This window comes from Diadema setosum, chromosome 21 (genome assembly GCF_964275005.1).
Source record: "Diadema setosum chromosome 21, eeDiaSeto1, whole genome shotgun sequence".
NCBI classification, from domain to species: domain Eukaryota; kingdom Metazoa; phylum Echinodermata; class Echinoidea; order Diadematoida; family Diadematidae; genus Diadema; species Diadema setosum.
In genome coordinates, this window is record NC_092705.1 from 11236188 (window position 1) to 11254148 (window position 17961).

The 17961-nt window shown below is 36.2% G+C and overlaps 1 protein-coding gene across 1 annotated transcript in view; it reads right to left on the minus strand.

Moving 5' to 3' along the window:
• The window catches only part of LOC140244920 (uncharacterized), a 40534-nt gene extending 25481 nt beyond the window's left edge, over window positions 1-15053 (minus strand). Inside the window, exons 1-3 of the mRNA XM_072324528.1 lie at window positions 14975-15053; window positions 12252-12487; window positions 7077-7263 (exon numbers count right to left, since the gene is read on the minus strand). Of these exons, the coding sequence (XP_072180629.1) occupies window positions 7077-7263; window positions 12252-12487; window positions 14975-15053 (502 nt within the window). The remainder of the gene's footprint in view (window positions 1-7076; window positions 7264-12251; window positions 12488-14974) is intronic.
• Between the last annotated feature and the right edge of the window lie 2908 nt (window positions 15054-17961).

Below are 17961 nucleotides of genomic sequence, written 5' to 3' on the forward strand. Positions count from 1 at the left end.
ACTCTTCTTTGTATAGCGGTTGGTCTCGATTCAGAAGTAGAGGGATATAACAACGAGACCAAATTGGTTTAAAATTAATTTACTATATGACTAAGCTACTCATTTGGAAATGCTATCATAGCTTGATAGGCATATCTATGCCCGACAAACAAAATGACACCAAAAAGGTATTGCCACCTCAGATGGTACCAATATCTGGCCTGGCCCATGGACTACTAGAGTGAATAGAACCTGAGAACCCATTGTAGGCGGGGATACAAAAGACAGCATCAATAGAGGTAGTTAATGAAGTTAATTAACGATAGTCGTCTTTTCAGATCGTTTTCTTTGCGTGTACTAAAAACCCTCTAATAATGCACATGGTGTAATGATGCAGAGCATCAACGACTGCTTTCGTGCCTGCTCTGCTGCAGCTGTATACAGCCGTAACATTCTGAATTCCCGCCATATTAGGCACATTTCCCTTATAGGCGTTGCGTCCACATTATCTATCGCTTTTATCGCGCTTGCCAAAGCTGCACATAATTTATACTATACGTATCAGAAGCAAATGTTGATGTATAGGCCTAACAGCTTCATGTTGTTTTTTTTTTATAATTATGATTGTATCATATTAATTTGAAATTATAGTGCTTCTTATTCTCGGTCACTTTTATGATACCATAGCATAATATACAGAACCATTAACTTGTAGCTTAAACCTATTTTTATTTTTGTTTATTATTATTATTTTTTTTTTTTTACAGAACACCACATTTACAGTTGCAATCTTTCTGCATTTGAGAAGTTGAGTATAGACCGATAGTCATATTTACAATTATATTCGGAATTAATGCTTTAAAGGCCGTCGTCGTATCGTTTTGTATTCACAAATCTTATACTGAAATAAGTGATTGCTTGATTACTTTCGGGTAAAGGAACCACCGGAAAAGGAACGCATTTATCTGTTTATTTTTTTTTTCTTAACGAACCTAAGCTAATAGCGAACCATATGAATTGTGTGATCTATGAACCTTCAGAATAATCAATAACCCCCCCCCCCCAACAAAAGGAAGCATTTCGTAGTGCGTCTCAGTACTCCTGTGTTTGTTTTTAAGGATGTGGCTTCTCTTTATGATTGCGATTGATGTTCAACTATTTCTTTCCCGCAAGCTTGAAAAAGAAGAAGCTAAAATTCAGGCAAGGAGACGAGTTTTCTTCCATAAGAAGATGACATTTATTCCCAAAAGTTGTGTGATTGCTTATGCGCTAAAGAATTTTGCCCATTATATGTATCAGGCACTAAACAAAACAGTTGAAATCTACTGAAAATTGAACTTCGTTTCCTTTCTTTTCTTTCTTTTTTTTTTTTTTTTTGGTGTGTAATTTCATTTCCATTTCAAGCGGGGATAGACGACTAGAAATTAGTTTGTCTATACTGGTGGGAGACATTAGTGTTCCAGTACATACTCCGCATTTAAACAGTTGTCATATTTTCGTAGTCATAATCAGATAATGGACACGTGATATATTATAAAAATGAAAATACAAAACAACGAACACGTCATATGTACAAACATTATTAGCTTCAATGAATTATACTTACCTGAAATATTCTGCATAAAAAAAAAACACGTGTGCCAATTAAACAATATCAAATTAAACAATATCATAGAATTAATAGAACACACAGCGATATCATGCACGGCAGATCAAATCAAGTTCAGTTGGTGAGAAAGCTCATTGAAGTTATAAAGTTGACTTATTTACGTTTTCCTTTCTATTTATGAAAACAGAATTACATTGTATATCTATTGAAGCGGATTGTCTCTGTTGCAAACTATTGCCAAAGATAGCATTGTTAATCTTCTGAGCAAATCCGAATCCTTAAAGTACTGTAATTTTTGCTTGAATTGATAATGTAATAACCCATATGACTTCATAAAGGACTCGCAAATTTAAAGTTTCAAACCGAATACTAAAACATTACATTGTACACGGTCTATTTCAAAAAATCATTTGAATGCGTTGTGTTAGCATTTAATAGCATCAATCTGCCTTTTATTTTCCGTACGTAAAGCGCACAAAAACGTAACCGACATTACCAAATACAGTGGAATGCCTTGTACGGCGTGATATTATCATTAGAAGTATATCCCATTCCTTTTACTTTTCTTTGCTTGAAGCAGTAGTCAAACCATGTGTCATTTTCGAAGCGACATCACTTGGGAATTAGAATGTATGAAGATGATCGTTACTCGTGTATTTCGCGCTATTATTATAGCATTTGCATTTTCCAACTGTTATTGACAGTATTTTGTTACTGTATGCTTACGATTACGAATGTCGGTTATCAATTCAAAAGACTAGTTCATCAATCGAACTATAAAGGTAATAGTTGTGTTGAAAGTAGTTCGGTACAAGTTCAAAACGCAATCGAAGTCATCGTCACAGGGTGAACTAATAGCTCTCTAAAAAACTTGTTTAGGCCGTAAAGATTGGCGTATGCAATCTTTGTAGAAAGTTTTGACTGAGGCCATCTTTTGAGTATTTTGAGAAATTATATGAAGATTTTTTTTTTTTAATTATGTAAAGAATTAGTTTGATTTTGACTATGAGAATAAAAAGGCGCGGTTACCTCAATCATGTCGTAGTTCGATTAGGCATGATGGGTAAAGTGAATTCATGACTTGTTGAGAGAGAGAGAGAGAAGAGAGAGAGAGAGAGAGAGAGGCCAAGCAAGAGGCAATAGGCTACTTGTTCATAATGCCCACCGACAGACACAAACAAGGTATATCACAGCTAGTAGACGCTTATAATTGACCATGTCAGTTACGCTGGGGTCGCTCATAACACACAAAGGGCCTCCATTGAACACGTCAATTTCTATATGTGGGACAGTACAATATTTTCGCGATTTCGTGCCGAGTAAAGGAATGATATCCTTATGATTTCTGCTGGCGCGCGCTGCTGACCCATCAAATCATCACGTTACACCTTAGGTATCATCTTATAGCTGGATAATAATTTTCCTTTTACATGGTATGCGTTCGTTAGTGCCCTACAATGAAAAAGAAGACTCTTTGGGGAATTTTAGACGAGTATGTGAACCCATTATTTCCGGGACATCGGTAATGAATTAGCCATGCACGAAGTCGATGACCTTTCATGTCGCTCTTGGAAAATTTAAACAATATTGCATTCAGGTTTTAACCTTAACCTGTCAAATAAAAAAAAAAATCATGTGAAAACGTAATTCAGTGATCATGATCTGCGGGGTCAACTCGAGGTCACCCGTGCGAGAACTTGGATATTCTAGACGGGGTTTTTCGGCTTGCCGACTGACTGGCAATAAGCAAGCAAGGGTTTGAAGCTCCTTGGCGCAAGTAACAAGCCTTTCGTATTGTCGGGAATCGTCTCATTTCACGCTTGCGCTGAAACTGTCGGCCGGGGAATGGCGCATGGACTCGCACGCGGTATACACCTGATACACACGTACCGTGTAAGCACTGCGGGAACCAGGGAGGTGAGATGGGATCATGCGGGAACCAAGCACTGGCGGCACGGGGCCGTGCGAAATCGCACCCAAAAGCCGCACGGGTCCGTGCGCCCGACCCGCACGGGACCGTGCGCCAGACCCGCACGGGTCCGTGCGACAGCGTGCGAGGGAGTATGGATCCGCACGCAGGCGTGCAGATCCGCACGGAGGTGCACGACTACGCACGGGTGCGTACAGGGGCGCACGGAGCCATACGCTCCCGTGCGAGATCGCACGAACCTGCACGCAGCCGCACGAAGCGACCCCGTGCGCAGTGCGTGCGGGAGTAACATAACATAATGGTCTGACTGTATGCAAGGCAAATGCTTCTTGACTTGATTGATTCATATCTTGATGATTACGTATGTGGTTATGTTGTGTTTTCGGGGCAATGATCGTATTTTTATAATAATACGTTCAACCATTTCTCTGTTCACGAATCCCAATGTCTCAAATCCATTTTACAAATCGCGATGACTATTTTAGCGCGTGTATACAGGCTCTATACTTAGTTCAAACTGTGAAGAAAGTTACCGGTGAACTGAAACGAATTATTATGTTCATTCGTGAATAATTTTCTGTTTTATCTGACTTCGAAACGCGTCTCAATAGTCTTGATATCGAAGGGTGAATGATAGTGATTATTATATCTCGCTGTGGTTGTGCCGTGAAGAGTGGAATTAATAATATCTGCATCTTTAAATTGTCCATGATATGAGACAGTAACTCCGGTTTATTTTTTTTTTTCAATCTTGTGAAGTGACTTGAATAAGTCTTTAACACTTTGTGTGTTTTGAGTACCAAAGTTCCTGGTACAGAAAGGGTTAAAGTCTTCGAGCAGGTGTATACTCCGCATGCAACTCGAATTGACAAGATTATAAACATGTGTCACTACCATGAATACAACAAAAAACAAGAATACCTAAGTGGCATATAATAAGGGTTATCTCCGTCATTTAATATGAGCGACTACATAATAAAGCTGAAAAGAAAAGTTGATGTCATCAAAAGTGATATTATTTTCTTTTTTTCATTTTATCATGTTTATTTCCTGAAAAGTATAACAGGTCCGTTACTATGTAGGTACCTATATTGTGTCGAGTTTTAGGGTAAAGAAAAAAAAAATGAAAACGTCAAGGCTGAAACATGATTCAATTAATGATGCATAGTTGCAACGACGTAGCGGTGTTAATTCTGTCATGTCATTCAAGGCATGTTGATATTAACTGTTCGGTTCTGCAGGTCATTATTAGGGAGCTTTAGATTTTAGACGCGCGGACGTTCAAAGAGAAAAAACATGATCTGAGCGTGCGCAGTAGCGCGGATCAAGTTACTGCGCACGCTCAGATCATTTTTTTTTTCTCTTTGAACGTCCGCGCGTCTAAAATCTAAAGCTCCCTATTTACAAACCGTCACTCGAGTTGCATTTGCTCTGTGAGTAACGATATACAACAATGCATCAAATTAAACAGCATCCATAGCATATAATACCGCGTCACTAAGCAAATACTTGTTTTTTCTTCAAATGTTTGGGGCAGTATTCGGGGTATAATTGGATGGAATGAGAACATTATTCTTAGAAGTAGACACACGTTGATATGCAGTATTACTTTGTACATGGTCACGGATTGCTGAGAGTTACTGAGTAACAGCTGCACAATGAGCAGTGATGAGAAATTGAAAGCTCTCATTCTATGCCAAACAGGCAAAATAAAGAATGCAAAAATAAAAGATTCAGTGTTTTAAAATGGAAAAAAAAACCAACCCACAACTAATATTGAAACTTGTGACTCCACATGGTTCTGTAATAAACATGAACTACAGGCTGAAAAAAGGAACAACAACAGCAACAACGAAAACAAAAAAGGAATACCTATAATTATATATATTCCACTGGTGCACTGGTTCAAAGTAAGATAAAGGGAAACGTTTAATGGGGTATTTATCAAGCACCAAATGCTGGTACTATTATAATGCTGGTATTCAATAGGTATGTGGTAGGTATTAATGTATTGATGCGCACCGGAAACGGACTTGTTGCATTCTTTTTTTATCTCATCAAACCCAAGTCTTGTAAAGAGCGGAGGCGCGTAGGCCAGCTCCGGTTTACTTTAAGGAGACCTCCGGATGATTTTCAAACTTTCACATTTAAACAGCTATAAATTAGTTATACTGAGTACAGAGTTTCAGAATAGTGATTGGGTTGAGGAACAAGAATGTTTTCAAAATTTACAACAAATTGCAATGGACAAGGATGATGACATGGCAGCCTCACCATAAGAATGCATAGATTAGGCCTCAAGGACAGCAGAATAAAAGAAGATGGCATGCATAAATTCTACACAGGTGAACTTGTTAAGCAAGTGTTATTGTAAGGGAATTTACACTGCAACATTTCTATATTATGTGAGGCTCCTATGTCACCAGCACTGTCAAGTGTGATTTGTTCAAGATTTTTCAGTGTATTGTGTGGGTTTTTTTCTGCTCAAGGACCATAATAAATGCCACAAAACTGTACATGGAGCTGTCGATTTATGTACTACATGACCTGAAATTATGAAAATCGTCTGGAATGCCCCTTTAAGCATACAATGAAATAAAGACACTTGAGAAGGAGGGGATATCAGCTGTTTCAACAGATTTTAATCAAGAATCTTTCATGATTTTCTCCTTGTGACATTACTAAAATGCTGGATATTCATGTTATTTTGCCATCTCCCCCCATTGTAGAAACTGGGTTTAAAGAACTATCATAAGGACTTGGGGGTACTATTTTACCCACTCCTGTTTATTAAAGTACTGGATTAAAATAACGTGTTACCACTGGCATCTTAACGCGTGTCATAAAATTAGCAGTGACGGCGATTTCATGTAACGAGGTGGAATGGGGGGGGGGGGAATGAAACGCCTTGCGGGAGTGGGTGGGAGAGGGGTTATCCTCTTCCCACACTAGAGATCTTTTGCATCTTTACAAGTAAAATTCAACGAGCTATAGTGATAACGACAGTAAGAGCTTGCTTCTTGGATCTTTAACGGGGCTCTTTGATGGATCGCAGAAAAGTAAACAAAATTTCATATCCTGATGGTGATTGGGTAAAATTATCTTCATAAACCTTTTGCAGGCAAATGTGTGCACAAATATAAAATCTATGAAATTAAAAATGTTAATCATGAATTAAGATAAAATAGGAGTGCCTATGTTATAATAAGACTTAATCTCCAGGAAAATTAATGGGGATACACCCCCCCCCCCTTTGCCGCCTATGATGATTAGATATAGGTCCTACGTAGTAATCTGTCAGTAGGGTCAAAGTTTGTTAGGATCATCACAAAAGATTGAAGCTTATAATGCCAGATACAGTGCACTCGCGTCAGAACGAACACGGCCATAACGAACTTCCGGTTACAATGAAGTAATATTCAAGCCGCAACATTATCTGCTGTTTGTCTTTTCATGGTCTATTGGTTCGGTTATAACGAAATTTCGATATAACGAAAGAAAACTGCTGCGTTGTAACGGGAGTCCACTGTAATGATTATGTAAGAGTGCATCGCTTACCTGCGTTGACAGCGGGAACGCGATAGGTGAACTCTTGACCTGCTTCGATTGAACACTGGGTGACCTTTGACACGCCATCCATGTGAGGCGTATCACGTTGATGAAACCCGTGCCAGTGTATAGACGTCCCTTCATCGTTCATCATGATGTTACGAACGCGCACTTCGATGACGTCATTTTCGCAGACCTTGAAGCATCACGTAGTCGGAAAAAGAATAATTGAAATTCAATGTTGGGTATTTTACCTGTGTACTCGTTCAGTTCTCTTACACTGTATTTCAGACAGATTAGTATCTAGTTAACGCTTAGACATATATTCACGTTACGTCACTTGTGTACATACCCGAACACGCCCTCACACACAGGAAAGATTATTTCTAATGATGTCAAAATTAAAGGCATTATATTTTGAAATACATAATTTAGGACCTAATAATTTTTATCTTTTGGTCCTAAGTTGTTGCGTCTCTTCTATTTGCGCTGCTGTAAAAGTATTCTTATATGTATTTCATATCGAGGCAATTTCTCTTGACTTCTTGACTTGTTGTCTCATTGAGCAGACCATAATGACGGATGTAGGCCTATACGTTTGTTTCCACAAAGAATGTGACTTTTAATTCCTAACGCCTACGTCCACTAATCGATTACATTCGTCACTTCTAATGTATATAAAAATCTATCTAATACAGCAGTGATTTCTTTAGATGAGGGAGCGAAGGAAAATATGAATTATAAAGAGATTTTGAGTAAAATAAAAGTTCTTTTGAATTTCTGGAAGCAAAGAGATCTATCTTTGATGGGAAAGATTCAATTACTTAAAATACATATTTATTCAAAAGTTATATATCGAGCTTCTCTCACTCCAGTTCCCAGGTGGGTTTTTGATTCTTTAGACAAATTGGTTTTTGATTTTATATGGAAAGGAAAAAGAGATAAAATTAGAAAAAATACATTGTTTTTAGATTATAAACACGGCGGGTTAAAAATGATGAATTTTGTTGATTTAGTTAAGGCACAGCGAGTCATGTGAGTTAAGAAACTTCTTAATAAAGACGAAAATATGAAATGGAAGCAATATTTTAATTTTGTTACGAGAGACATAGGAGGAGAATTTATATTTTTGTGTGATACCAGCGCTGTTGAAAGTGAAAGCTCCATTATTTTATAGGGATTTATTAGAAGTGTGGGTAAATACGAAACAAATGAGAAGTAATGTTAGTAATAGTTTGTATAGTGGTAATGTTATAATATTTAATAATAAATATATACGATTAAATAGAAATTGTATATATGATGAAAATATGCATAAAAAGTGAGTTTATAGATAAAAACATATATTAGGAAATAATGGTGAATTGAAATGTGATAGATACTTTAGAGATTTAGGTTTAGGAGTTAAAGACATTTTTTTTGTGTGTTAAGATGTATTTATGAAAATATACCGATGGGTTGGAGGAGAAATATGAAAGAAAAAGAACAAGATATTTTGAAAGCTGATTTTATCATAGGAGGGAAAACAATTGATATTAGTAATTTAAGATCAAAACAAATGTATTTGCAATTTGTTAAGGAAAAAGAAAGTGCAGTATTAATTTTTGATAGAATTAATCAAAATTATGGGTTTTCTGTTAAGGAGATACAAATATATTTTTAAGGCCAAGACAATGTACATTAAATAGCCGATTAAGAGAGTTTCAGTTTAAACTGGTGCATGGTATTGTTTATACAAATCACCATCTTTTCAGGTTTGGTTTTACTGCAAGTAACTTATGCTCTTTTTGTGAAAAAGAAGAAGAAACATACAAACATTTATTTTACACCTGTGAGCATGTGAAATTAATCTGGGAATTATGTGAAAAAATGATAGAGGATGTTGATTTAAAAAATTGTACTTGGGAAGAAATTCTGTTCGGGTGGAAGGAGGATAATAGGGGAAAACACCAGTTGTTAAATCATATTTTAATTTTGGCTAAATATTTGATTTTTAAAAGTAGAGAATATGGAAAGCCGCCTACATATAATGAAATAAAAAAATAAGATTTTAGAGGATAGATTTGAGGAAAAGAAATTAGCATCAATGAGGGGAACTTTAACCATTCATTTCAGTAAATGGGAAAATTTGAAAATAAGTATGGAAGGACCCGGAGCCAGATGTCCACGGGGAAGGGGAAGGGAGGAGAAGGGTAGTTGGGAGAGGGAGGGGGAGGGGGTGATTAAAGGGAATATCGATTCCATTTGGTTGTATATCGATTTTATTTGGGTGTATAATGATGTGTCGAATATTTTTTTTTTTATGAAGCACTGTCATGCTGAAAGTACAGCTCCATTTGATATAGATATCCTTTTTTTTTTCTTATGAATGCACTATCATGCTAAAAGGACAGCTCCATTTGATTTTAATGAAAGTAAGTAAGCAGTGTATGTTGTTGTTTTGGTTTTTTCGGTGCATTGTATATTCTTTACGAATGCACTGTTTCTGCTGAAAGTACAGCTTGGTTTGATTTCATTATAATTGTGTTTTGTTGAATCGTGGATTCTGTAATACATGTGATTTGATTTATCATGAAATTGTATTGAATATGGAATCAATAAAAGATTATGGAAAAAAAAAAGTGATGACAGTAATGTTTCCTTATTCAGTTCTCATAAATCAATACAGTTTTAAAGAGAGCAAAATGGGGGATTGCCACATTCAGAGTCAAGGGATCTCATGCTTTTCAATGTATAGTGTTCTATTTCAAAATTATTATTTCAAGGTTTAAATGAATTGACAAAGTATTTAATACAATAATGATGAAAAATGGGTTTTACTTGCCCATAAAGAAATGATATAGAACATCACTTGTAAGTCAAGGACTTGATAAAACATTGACTATTAAACACAGCACAAATTGGAGTAACGAACTTGGGTTTGATTGAGTGTTGGTGTTGCATGATTACATTTGGGCTTCATCACTAAAGTATTAGTGTTGGAAAAATGCTAATATTGAATTTAAGTTCATTGCATCACTGAACAGTCAATACATTTGCGCTTCTGTACGGATGACTTGGTTGGTTTGTTGAGGAAGGAGGGAGGGGGAGTGAAAAAGAAGGCTTCAAAGCTTTTTGCTTGCCCAATTTGGGCAAGAATTTTTTTTCTCAGTGTTCCAAAACACTTGCCAAACTTTTCTTTTTACTCTCCCACGGGCAATCTGGCAATTGCTTATATAGAACCTCGTAACCTCATACTTCCCAGCAAGTACCATGTACAAAAATAATGTATTAATAGTACCTGCATTATATATATATATATATATATATATATATATATATATAAGTTATAAAATGCATTTACTGCAAATAATTCTCATTCAATACAGTATACTGCCATATTGTTTAACGAGTGATCCATGTTTTACAACCTCCGCTTTTCAGTAGATCAGTCTTTCCATTACTACGTTTACTTTTTGTCCCCATTGCTTAGTATGCGTTATTTCGATCAATTCATTGGTTTTTTCATTTTGTTTCAAACTTTATGAGTTCAATTTCTTCCAAAAAATAACAATATGATTTATCTAATGTAAACTTTGCATTTGTATCACATTTTGCTGGATGGAAGTAAAACACAGTTGAACTGAGTTGAACTGAATTGAATTGAATTAAATGGAACAGAATTGAACCTCGTTCTTTAAATCTCTATATGAAATCGTAGTAATGTTATATTCGCATGTTCCAATCTTACTTTGATAGTCATAGCTCTTTTAGATGTTTTGCTCGTATGCAGTATGCTTAAACAAAAACCGTGAACACTGCGGTGACGTAATCTTAAATGGGCCTTACGTAAATGTTTAAAGTCTTTTAAGTGTATTTTTTTTTATAAAAGCTGTTCTTGTAAATTGTCTTACGCCATGATGAGGGGGGGGGGAACTATGGTTTAAAAAGTTTTTTTTTTTTCGACAGGCAAAAACATCCTATCAGGGGGTGGGGGGGGGGGGGCTCTGTCAAAGACCCTCTCGCCATAGCGCGATATCTTCTTCCTTGTTGGCGTTACATATTTTGATATTTCATATTAATGTCCAGTTCCATTTTACCCCCATCCCCCCCCCAAAAAAAAAAAAAAAAAATCACAAATAGTTGCAATTCGTTTTACCAATTGACGGATATGGGAGGAAGATCTTGAAAATTCAAAATGGACATCTTGCAAAACTTATAAAAAGTATATAGGGAAGCAATAATAACAAAATAAACACACAAAGTTTGAATGCTAGTTTACAAGATTTGAATTATCATATTATTCAAGAGCAAAGATGAGAAAAATTGATAAAGGAGACATTAAGTATAAACAAATGAGAAACAGAACGTCAGTTTCTGGGACAGTTCTTTTTTTTGGGTCAAATATTTCATCATATTTTAGTTTTAATTTAAATGGATATGAATGAAAATGAACAGAAAATAGAATATGACTTTAAGGATGAAATATAAAATGTTATACACATTTTTTTTAAACTTGTAATTTTAATGGTTGAGGTATATAAATTAAAACAAATTACAAATGAGTGCTAGAGCGTTAGCTGTCAGAGAAAAGATATATAAAGGCAATATGTAAAAACAAATGGAAGCTTATACTTGTAACTCGAAAAAGGGGGCATTTGGGCTTTCTTTTCATCATTTTTCTAGAAAGAATATATAAGCGCCAGATAGTTTCCACAAAAAAGGCGATCTTATTCTTTAGAGGAACACTTGCATTTGTGTTTGAGGGGAATAAAGGAAACAAAATGAAATGAATAAAAATGAATAAATAACAGAATGTCGAAGTAAGGGAAATATGCAAAATCTAATAAAAAAGAGAATACATTAATGGAATGTGTTTTAAATGAAAATGAATTATAAATGAGTATGAGAATTAGCTTTGAAGGAAGAATGCATAAAGAGAATATTCATTGTAAAAAACATAAAGATAACACTAAACTCAAAAGGTGGCATCTTCTAGCAATTATTCCACCCTTCCTTCCACCTCCACTTCGACCCACCTGCACCCCACCCCTCCCCCCCCCCCCCCCAGCCCCAACCTGGTTCCACCTCTTTTCTATATAAACACGAGGCTCATCAATATCAATATCTACTTTAGATCTGTTCTCTCTGTTTTCACCGTGTTGTCATGGTATAGGCAAAGTTGGTGTTCCACATCACCAATACCTGAATTGACGGTCCGGGTACTTTCCGATTGACAGAGTATACTGGTCGAGCGTAACCCGCCATCGGTACGCAGTCTGTTCGGGAGCAGTCATAGGAGCTAAACGGGCATTGGTAGCATGCTCGAGACACGGAGAAGTAACTCTCAATGGTCCAGTTGTACCGGCAGGTCATTGGTGCTGGGTTGGCATCGCAGTCTCGAACGCAAGGGTGGTCTAGGTCATTTATAAGCCAGTGGCCTACAAATAGACACGTTTACAAGTTTGAATTTCCGACTTGACAGAATGCATAGTTCAGGAGACAGATTTGGGGAAACAAAAATGCAAGAGAGTGCTTTAAATGTAGTTTTCAAGCTCAGACAAATTAACGTTCACACTTAACAGATTAATACGGAGTTGACTGTGGTCACCTGACGTTGATGATGCTCTATGATATATACAGCCAACTGGTGGTAGCAGTACGGAGTGCCAACCTGCTTGTAGATGTTAAACAAAACTTGAAACTAAAAGGCAAAGGTCTTCTTTTCTCTTCAATATCTACTGATAACAATCAACTATTTGATAGATACTGATCAATCATTCCTCTTGTGAGCAGCAAAGTAAAAGTAAAAAGTGACGTGTGAAGTTGTGAACTAATCACTAGACTATGTAAGGTTATGTAAGTCTGGTACTAGTATTCTATTGGCTAATGGGTTTCGACAAGTGGCAACTACTACCTGCAGACTGTGTATAGTAATACAACCTCGTATATATCAACGACTTTGTCTAACTATAGTTTCATTTTATATTTAGCATTTCATTTGTGATAAATTAATACATGATAAGGGGCCTACAACATTACGTTTACATGCATGCGTGATATCCTAACGTGCACATTAGAACGTACACAAACACACACACACACACACACACACACTATCTAATGAGAAAGGAAGGAGAAAACGGTGCGTAGCTTTGACATCATTATTCCTCTTACTGTACCTCCTTTTCGGAAAAAGTGCAAGAGTTGAAAAGTTGTGTATATATATATATATATATATATATATATATATATATATATGTATATATATATAATATATAATATATACATATATATATATATGTACACATTGTATATACAGGGATGTCGGGCCACTTTCCATAAAGACGATCTGTTGGTGGCCTGATTGAGCCATTTAAGTTTGAAAATGGATTGATACTTTTCAGTTTATTTCGGGGCACTAAATTTTCAGTTTTAGAAATTTTAGTGGCCTCCAGAGAAAAAGTTCGTAGTGTCGAGCCCTGACATTTATATAATAATGTATACATATGTATATATATACATGTATATATATATATATATATATATATATATATATATATATAGTAGAGGTTGTCCACGTGTTGGCATACAAGATAATAAGATAAAATCAAAAAACTGGAACAAAGTTCATGCTGTATTCACCAACGGTTTATTTCTGCACACAAATTTTGGAGCGACTTGCTCGAAATAAACCGTTGGTGAATACAGGATGAACTTTCTTCCAGTTTTGTTTTATATATATATATGAATATAAATATTATCTATGAAATCATTTCGCCTTAGGAGCATTTTCGGTGACTGAAAGGAAGTGTATAGGCCTATAATTAGTGGAAACATGTGGTGTTGTGATATTATTTCTAAACCAGCAAGTACTGCGACATGAACCTCGTCGAAATGCAGAAATGGTGGTATTTGGAAGCTGGTTACTAAGATTAAGGGTATATATCTATATCTATATATATACATATATATATATATATATATATATATATATATATATATATATGGGATGTAATGTTAAATGGAAATTAGGCCTCCATCTATCGTCAGTAAAATGATTTCAAACGGTTTCGTCTGGTATCTAAACGGAATATTCATTTTACATCACGATGTTCACTATGGCTACTGAAATCAATGCTAATCGCTTTTTACCTCGGGTATCATTTGCGGTATGACATGACGACCTGTAATGGGTCCACCGTATGCTTGTTTGTTGTTGTTGTTGTTGTGGGTTTTTTTTTTGTAATAACCATCAGTTGAATTAATCATCCAATACTTTGTTCAATAATGATATAGTTATCAAAGAGATCGTCACCTCTGTGAGTGGTTGATAAAGACTGGTTGAGTGATATAACATTGATGATTATACAGCAATCATAGTTTTTAGATTGTACCAGATGATAGGGTGCTATTGACAAAGCACTCAATCTCCGACAACCTGATGCAAATAAGCGTTATGGATTTTTATAATTGTTTGATACGGGGGAACGAACTACTGCTCCACTTGGGGGACGACTGCCTTGATTATTCTGGTGTGATAATATCGCTAGCGCTATGGGGTTGACTGACTGACTGGGTGAAACATTTTTGTGCACTCCGTTATCATGAAAATAAAATCAAAGACCTCATCAGCGTTTACTTACCCTCTGTTAAGTCCATGTAAACCTGCAGCGTAACACAGATTATCACAAATCCACGAATATTCAGGTGATTCATCGTGAAAGTTGCGGATGACGACCTTGTAAAAACGTACTTTGCTATTAGGCGGCCCCCTTCGCAGGTCTTGGACTGCTTTCACACCTGGGGCATCTATTTTATTTTAAAGGAAAATTATAGGCATTCACAGAGCTTGGCGCCGTAGACGGAGAAACATTTCTATTTCTATTCGCGTCAATAACCACACAGATGAAACACACAATTCTGACTTTGATTCTTCAGCAGCAATCGACGCTGTTCTGACTGCAGAAGACTAGTGACAGTCTCAATCTCGTCAATGAGATACATCGACCGTCTAACCTATACCCGCATCAAAAAAAAAAAAAAAAGTTCACCGTTAAAAATTTGATTGGTTTTCTGCATCAAAGAAGAACTCATAAAAGGCAAACGATTAAACTTGATGTATTCTCATTTCACGTCATGAGGACGTGCATTTTTTTTTTTTTTTTGGTGTGTGTTCGTAATCTATTATCTGTGTTCGCGTAACGTAAGTTAGCGTATGAACCACGTTACCGGTTTGTCATGTTTCTTAGCTTAATGATGTAATTGACATGCGATAATATTCTAAAACAGGTGTTGGTTAGGGCTTCAGCCTTGAACGATCCTACAGACTACGAACAATATAAGCAATGGCATAATTTTGATTGCGTACAACGACTTATCACTTAGGGGATAGGGATCTACGCCAAAACAGTGTCGAATTTTCATTTTTCCTCCTAAATTGATAACATGTTGTGAAATGTCGACAGCTAACAGGCTGAGAAAAGAAATAATGAAAAGTCGGAGGTGCTGAGAAAAAAAAAATTTAATGTGAAAAGCTGTTGGATAAGGGATATTTGGGAATAATATTCTATGTTTTGATTGTGTATGGTTTCGGTATAGATAGGGACAATGTTCTTTTCAATATGCGTCATTATCACTTATCACTTGAATTTAGAATTCAACCGTTAGTAATTACTTTTTTTCATACACGATCTTTCAAGTTTTTAAAATCTCACAGATGTTTTGCTGGGATAAGCTAATGATTGCACAAGTTATTGTGGCTAATAGCTAAGAAAATACAAGCACATGCTGGCAGTTACAAAGCACATACTGGTATTTACAAAAAGCTAGTATAATGATACCGTTAATACTGATACCTTAATAATCGTTTCCTAATATCAGAATGATTATGAAAAAAGGCACAATCGTTTTAGTACAATCAATGAAAGAAGATTTTCATGTTGAAACAACGAATGAGTGAATTTGCTACTATTCACATTGGACTGAAATGTTCTCCCCCCCCCCATGATTGTGCTATGACGATACCTTCAGATTATTTGAACTACAACAATTCACACACACACACACACACACACACACACACACACGCATACAAAGAAACAAGTTTCACTTGTTCACTATGCTCTCCAGAACCTTGTCTCATGTAAGCATTATTTTTATTCCATTGAAGATTGGGAGCATAAAATCAGCATAGAAAGAGACAATGAAAAGACAGAGAGAGAGAGAGAGAGAGAGAGAGATACAGAACTGTATGTTGTTGCAACCCTCTGCAAAATACATTTGTGATGCCCTCATATTTTATTATGCGTCTAAGCATGCTTTTATAGCAACATAACTATTGGCAGTAGCAAAAGTAACGATGGTACTCATAAACGTTTTTATTATGGCCGTAATACATAATAATTCTCTGTTGGAGAGTTGTCTGTAGACCCAGGTGAACTTCAGAATACTCACTTCCTTTCTTTCATTTTTTTATGTCTATTTCTTTTGCAGTTTATTGAATCATGCAGTGAATGGTTATTCTTCAAAGTCAAAGTCACGAGATTTCTAATCATGCGGGCACTTTTGATCGCTTTGAATCAAAATTGAACTTATGATCCACACTTTCCAATGCACGATCACATGAATGAAGGCGACTTTCTCGACTTGCTTGTGCTTTGAAAAAAAAAAAAATGTTTCTTGGAAATGAATAATTTTCTTGTTAGGTTGGTGGAAGATTGATTACATGAATAACAGAGGAATCGACATTAATATCAAAAGTTAATCGTCTCAGTTCCTTCATGAATTGTTTTCTTCGAAATCAAGTTCATTCGATTGTTCTCGTTCATACATAACATTTTGTAATTTGTGTTTCATTCATTCAGGAGAAGAGTATAAGAGAATACAATTATGTTTGAAATCAGTTTGAGTTTGATATCAACTGAGAACAGCAAATGATATGTTGAATAAGTATATTTTTGCATGACATGCTTTGCACACTCATTATTTGTTGAAAATGAAACTAAATCAATACATAAAAGATAGACGAATAAATGAGATAGATAGATAGATGAATAAATAGATAAATACATAAATAAATTAATAGATAAATAAATAAATAAATAAATAAATAAATAAATGATATAGATGAATAAATACTAGTAGTGTATCACAGCCGTCTAAAGGGCTCTGCACGCGACCGTACCATATACCACTATCAGCATAATGGGATCCCGTCAATGTCACCGTTATACATCCGTCACATACATTTATCAAGCAATTCGCTCGCCACGTCACGAGGTAAACGCATTCCAGTCGTTTAAGTTCAAGCCTTGACAAGAGTTCCATAAGCCCATGTACCCCCCTCCCCCCCCCCCCCCCCCCCCCCGCTGAAATGGAAAAAAGTGATATGTAGTATAATAGATCCCTAGTGATACGATCTAATATGGTTGGCTTTAGTAAGTGTTAGAGTTTAGGGTTCGGGTAAGGGTAACGCAGACCCCAGCGTCCACCCCACATTTGAAATTGGCGGGGAACATTAATTTTGGAACTCTTTCTAAGACCTCGTTTTAAGAGCCACAAAGCCACTGAGCCAACGATGACTTTTATTCATTTTTTTTTTTATTTGCTGTCAGAACAAAGGAATTGAGATCGGTGCATGATAGCATTTCCGATTTTGCAAGTCACCAATCCGTCACGCACGAGTCATACAGTCCACGAGTTTGACTCCAGGCAAATAAGGCCCATGAGTCCGACACAAGGCAAAAAAAGCCCCTGAGTCTGACATAAGGTAAATAAGGCCCATGTCGAGTCCGACAGTCATCGGCCTTATTTGCTATAGAATCTAGCTGGTGGGCCTTTTTTTGCGTAGTGTCGAGCTCATGGGCTGTGTGACTCGGGGGCTCTATGACTCATGGACCTTCATTTTTTTTTT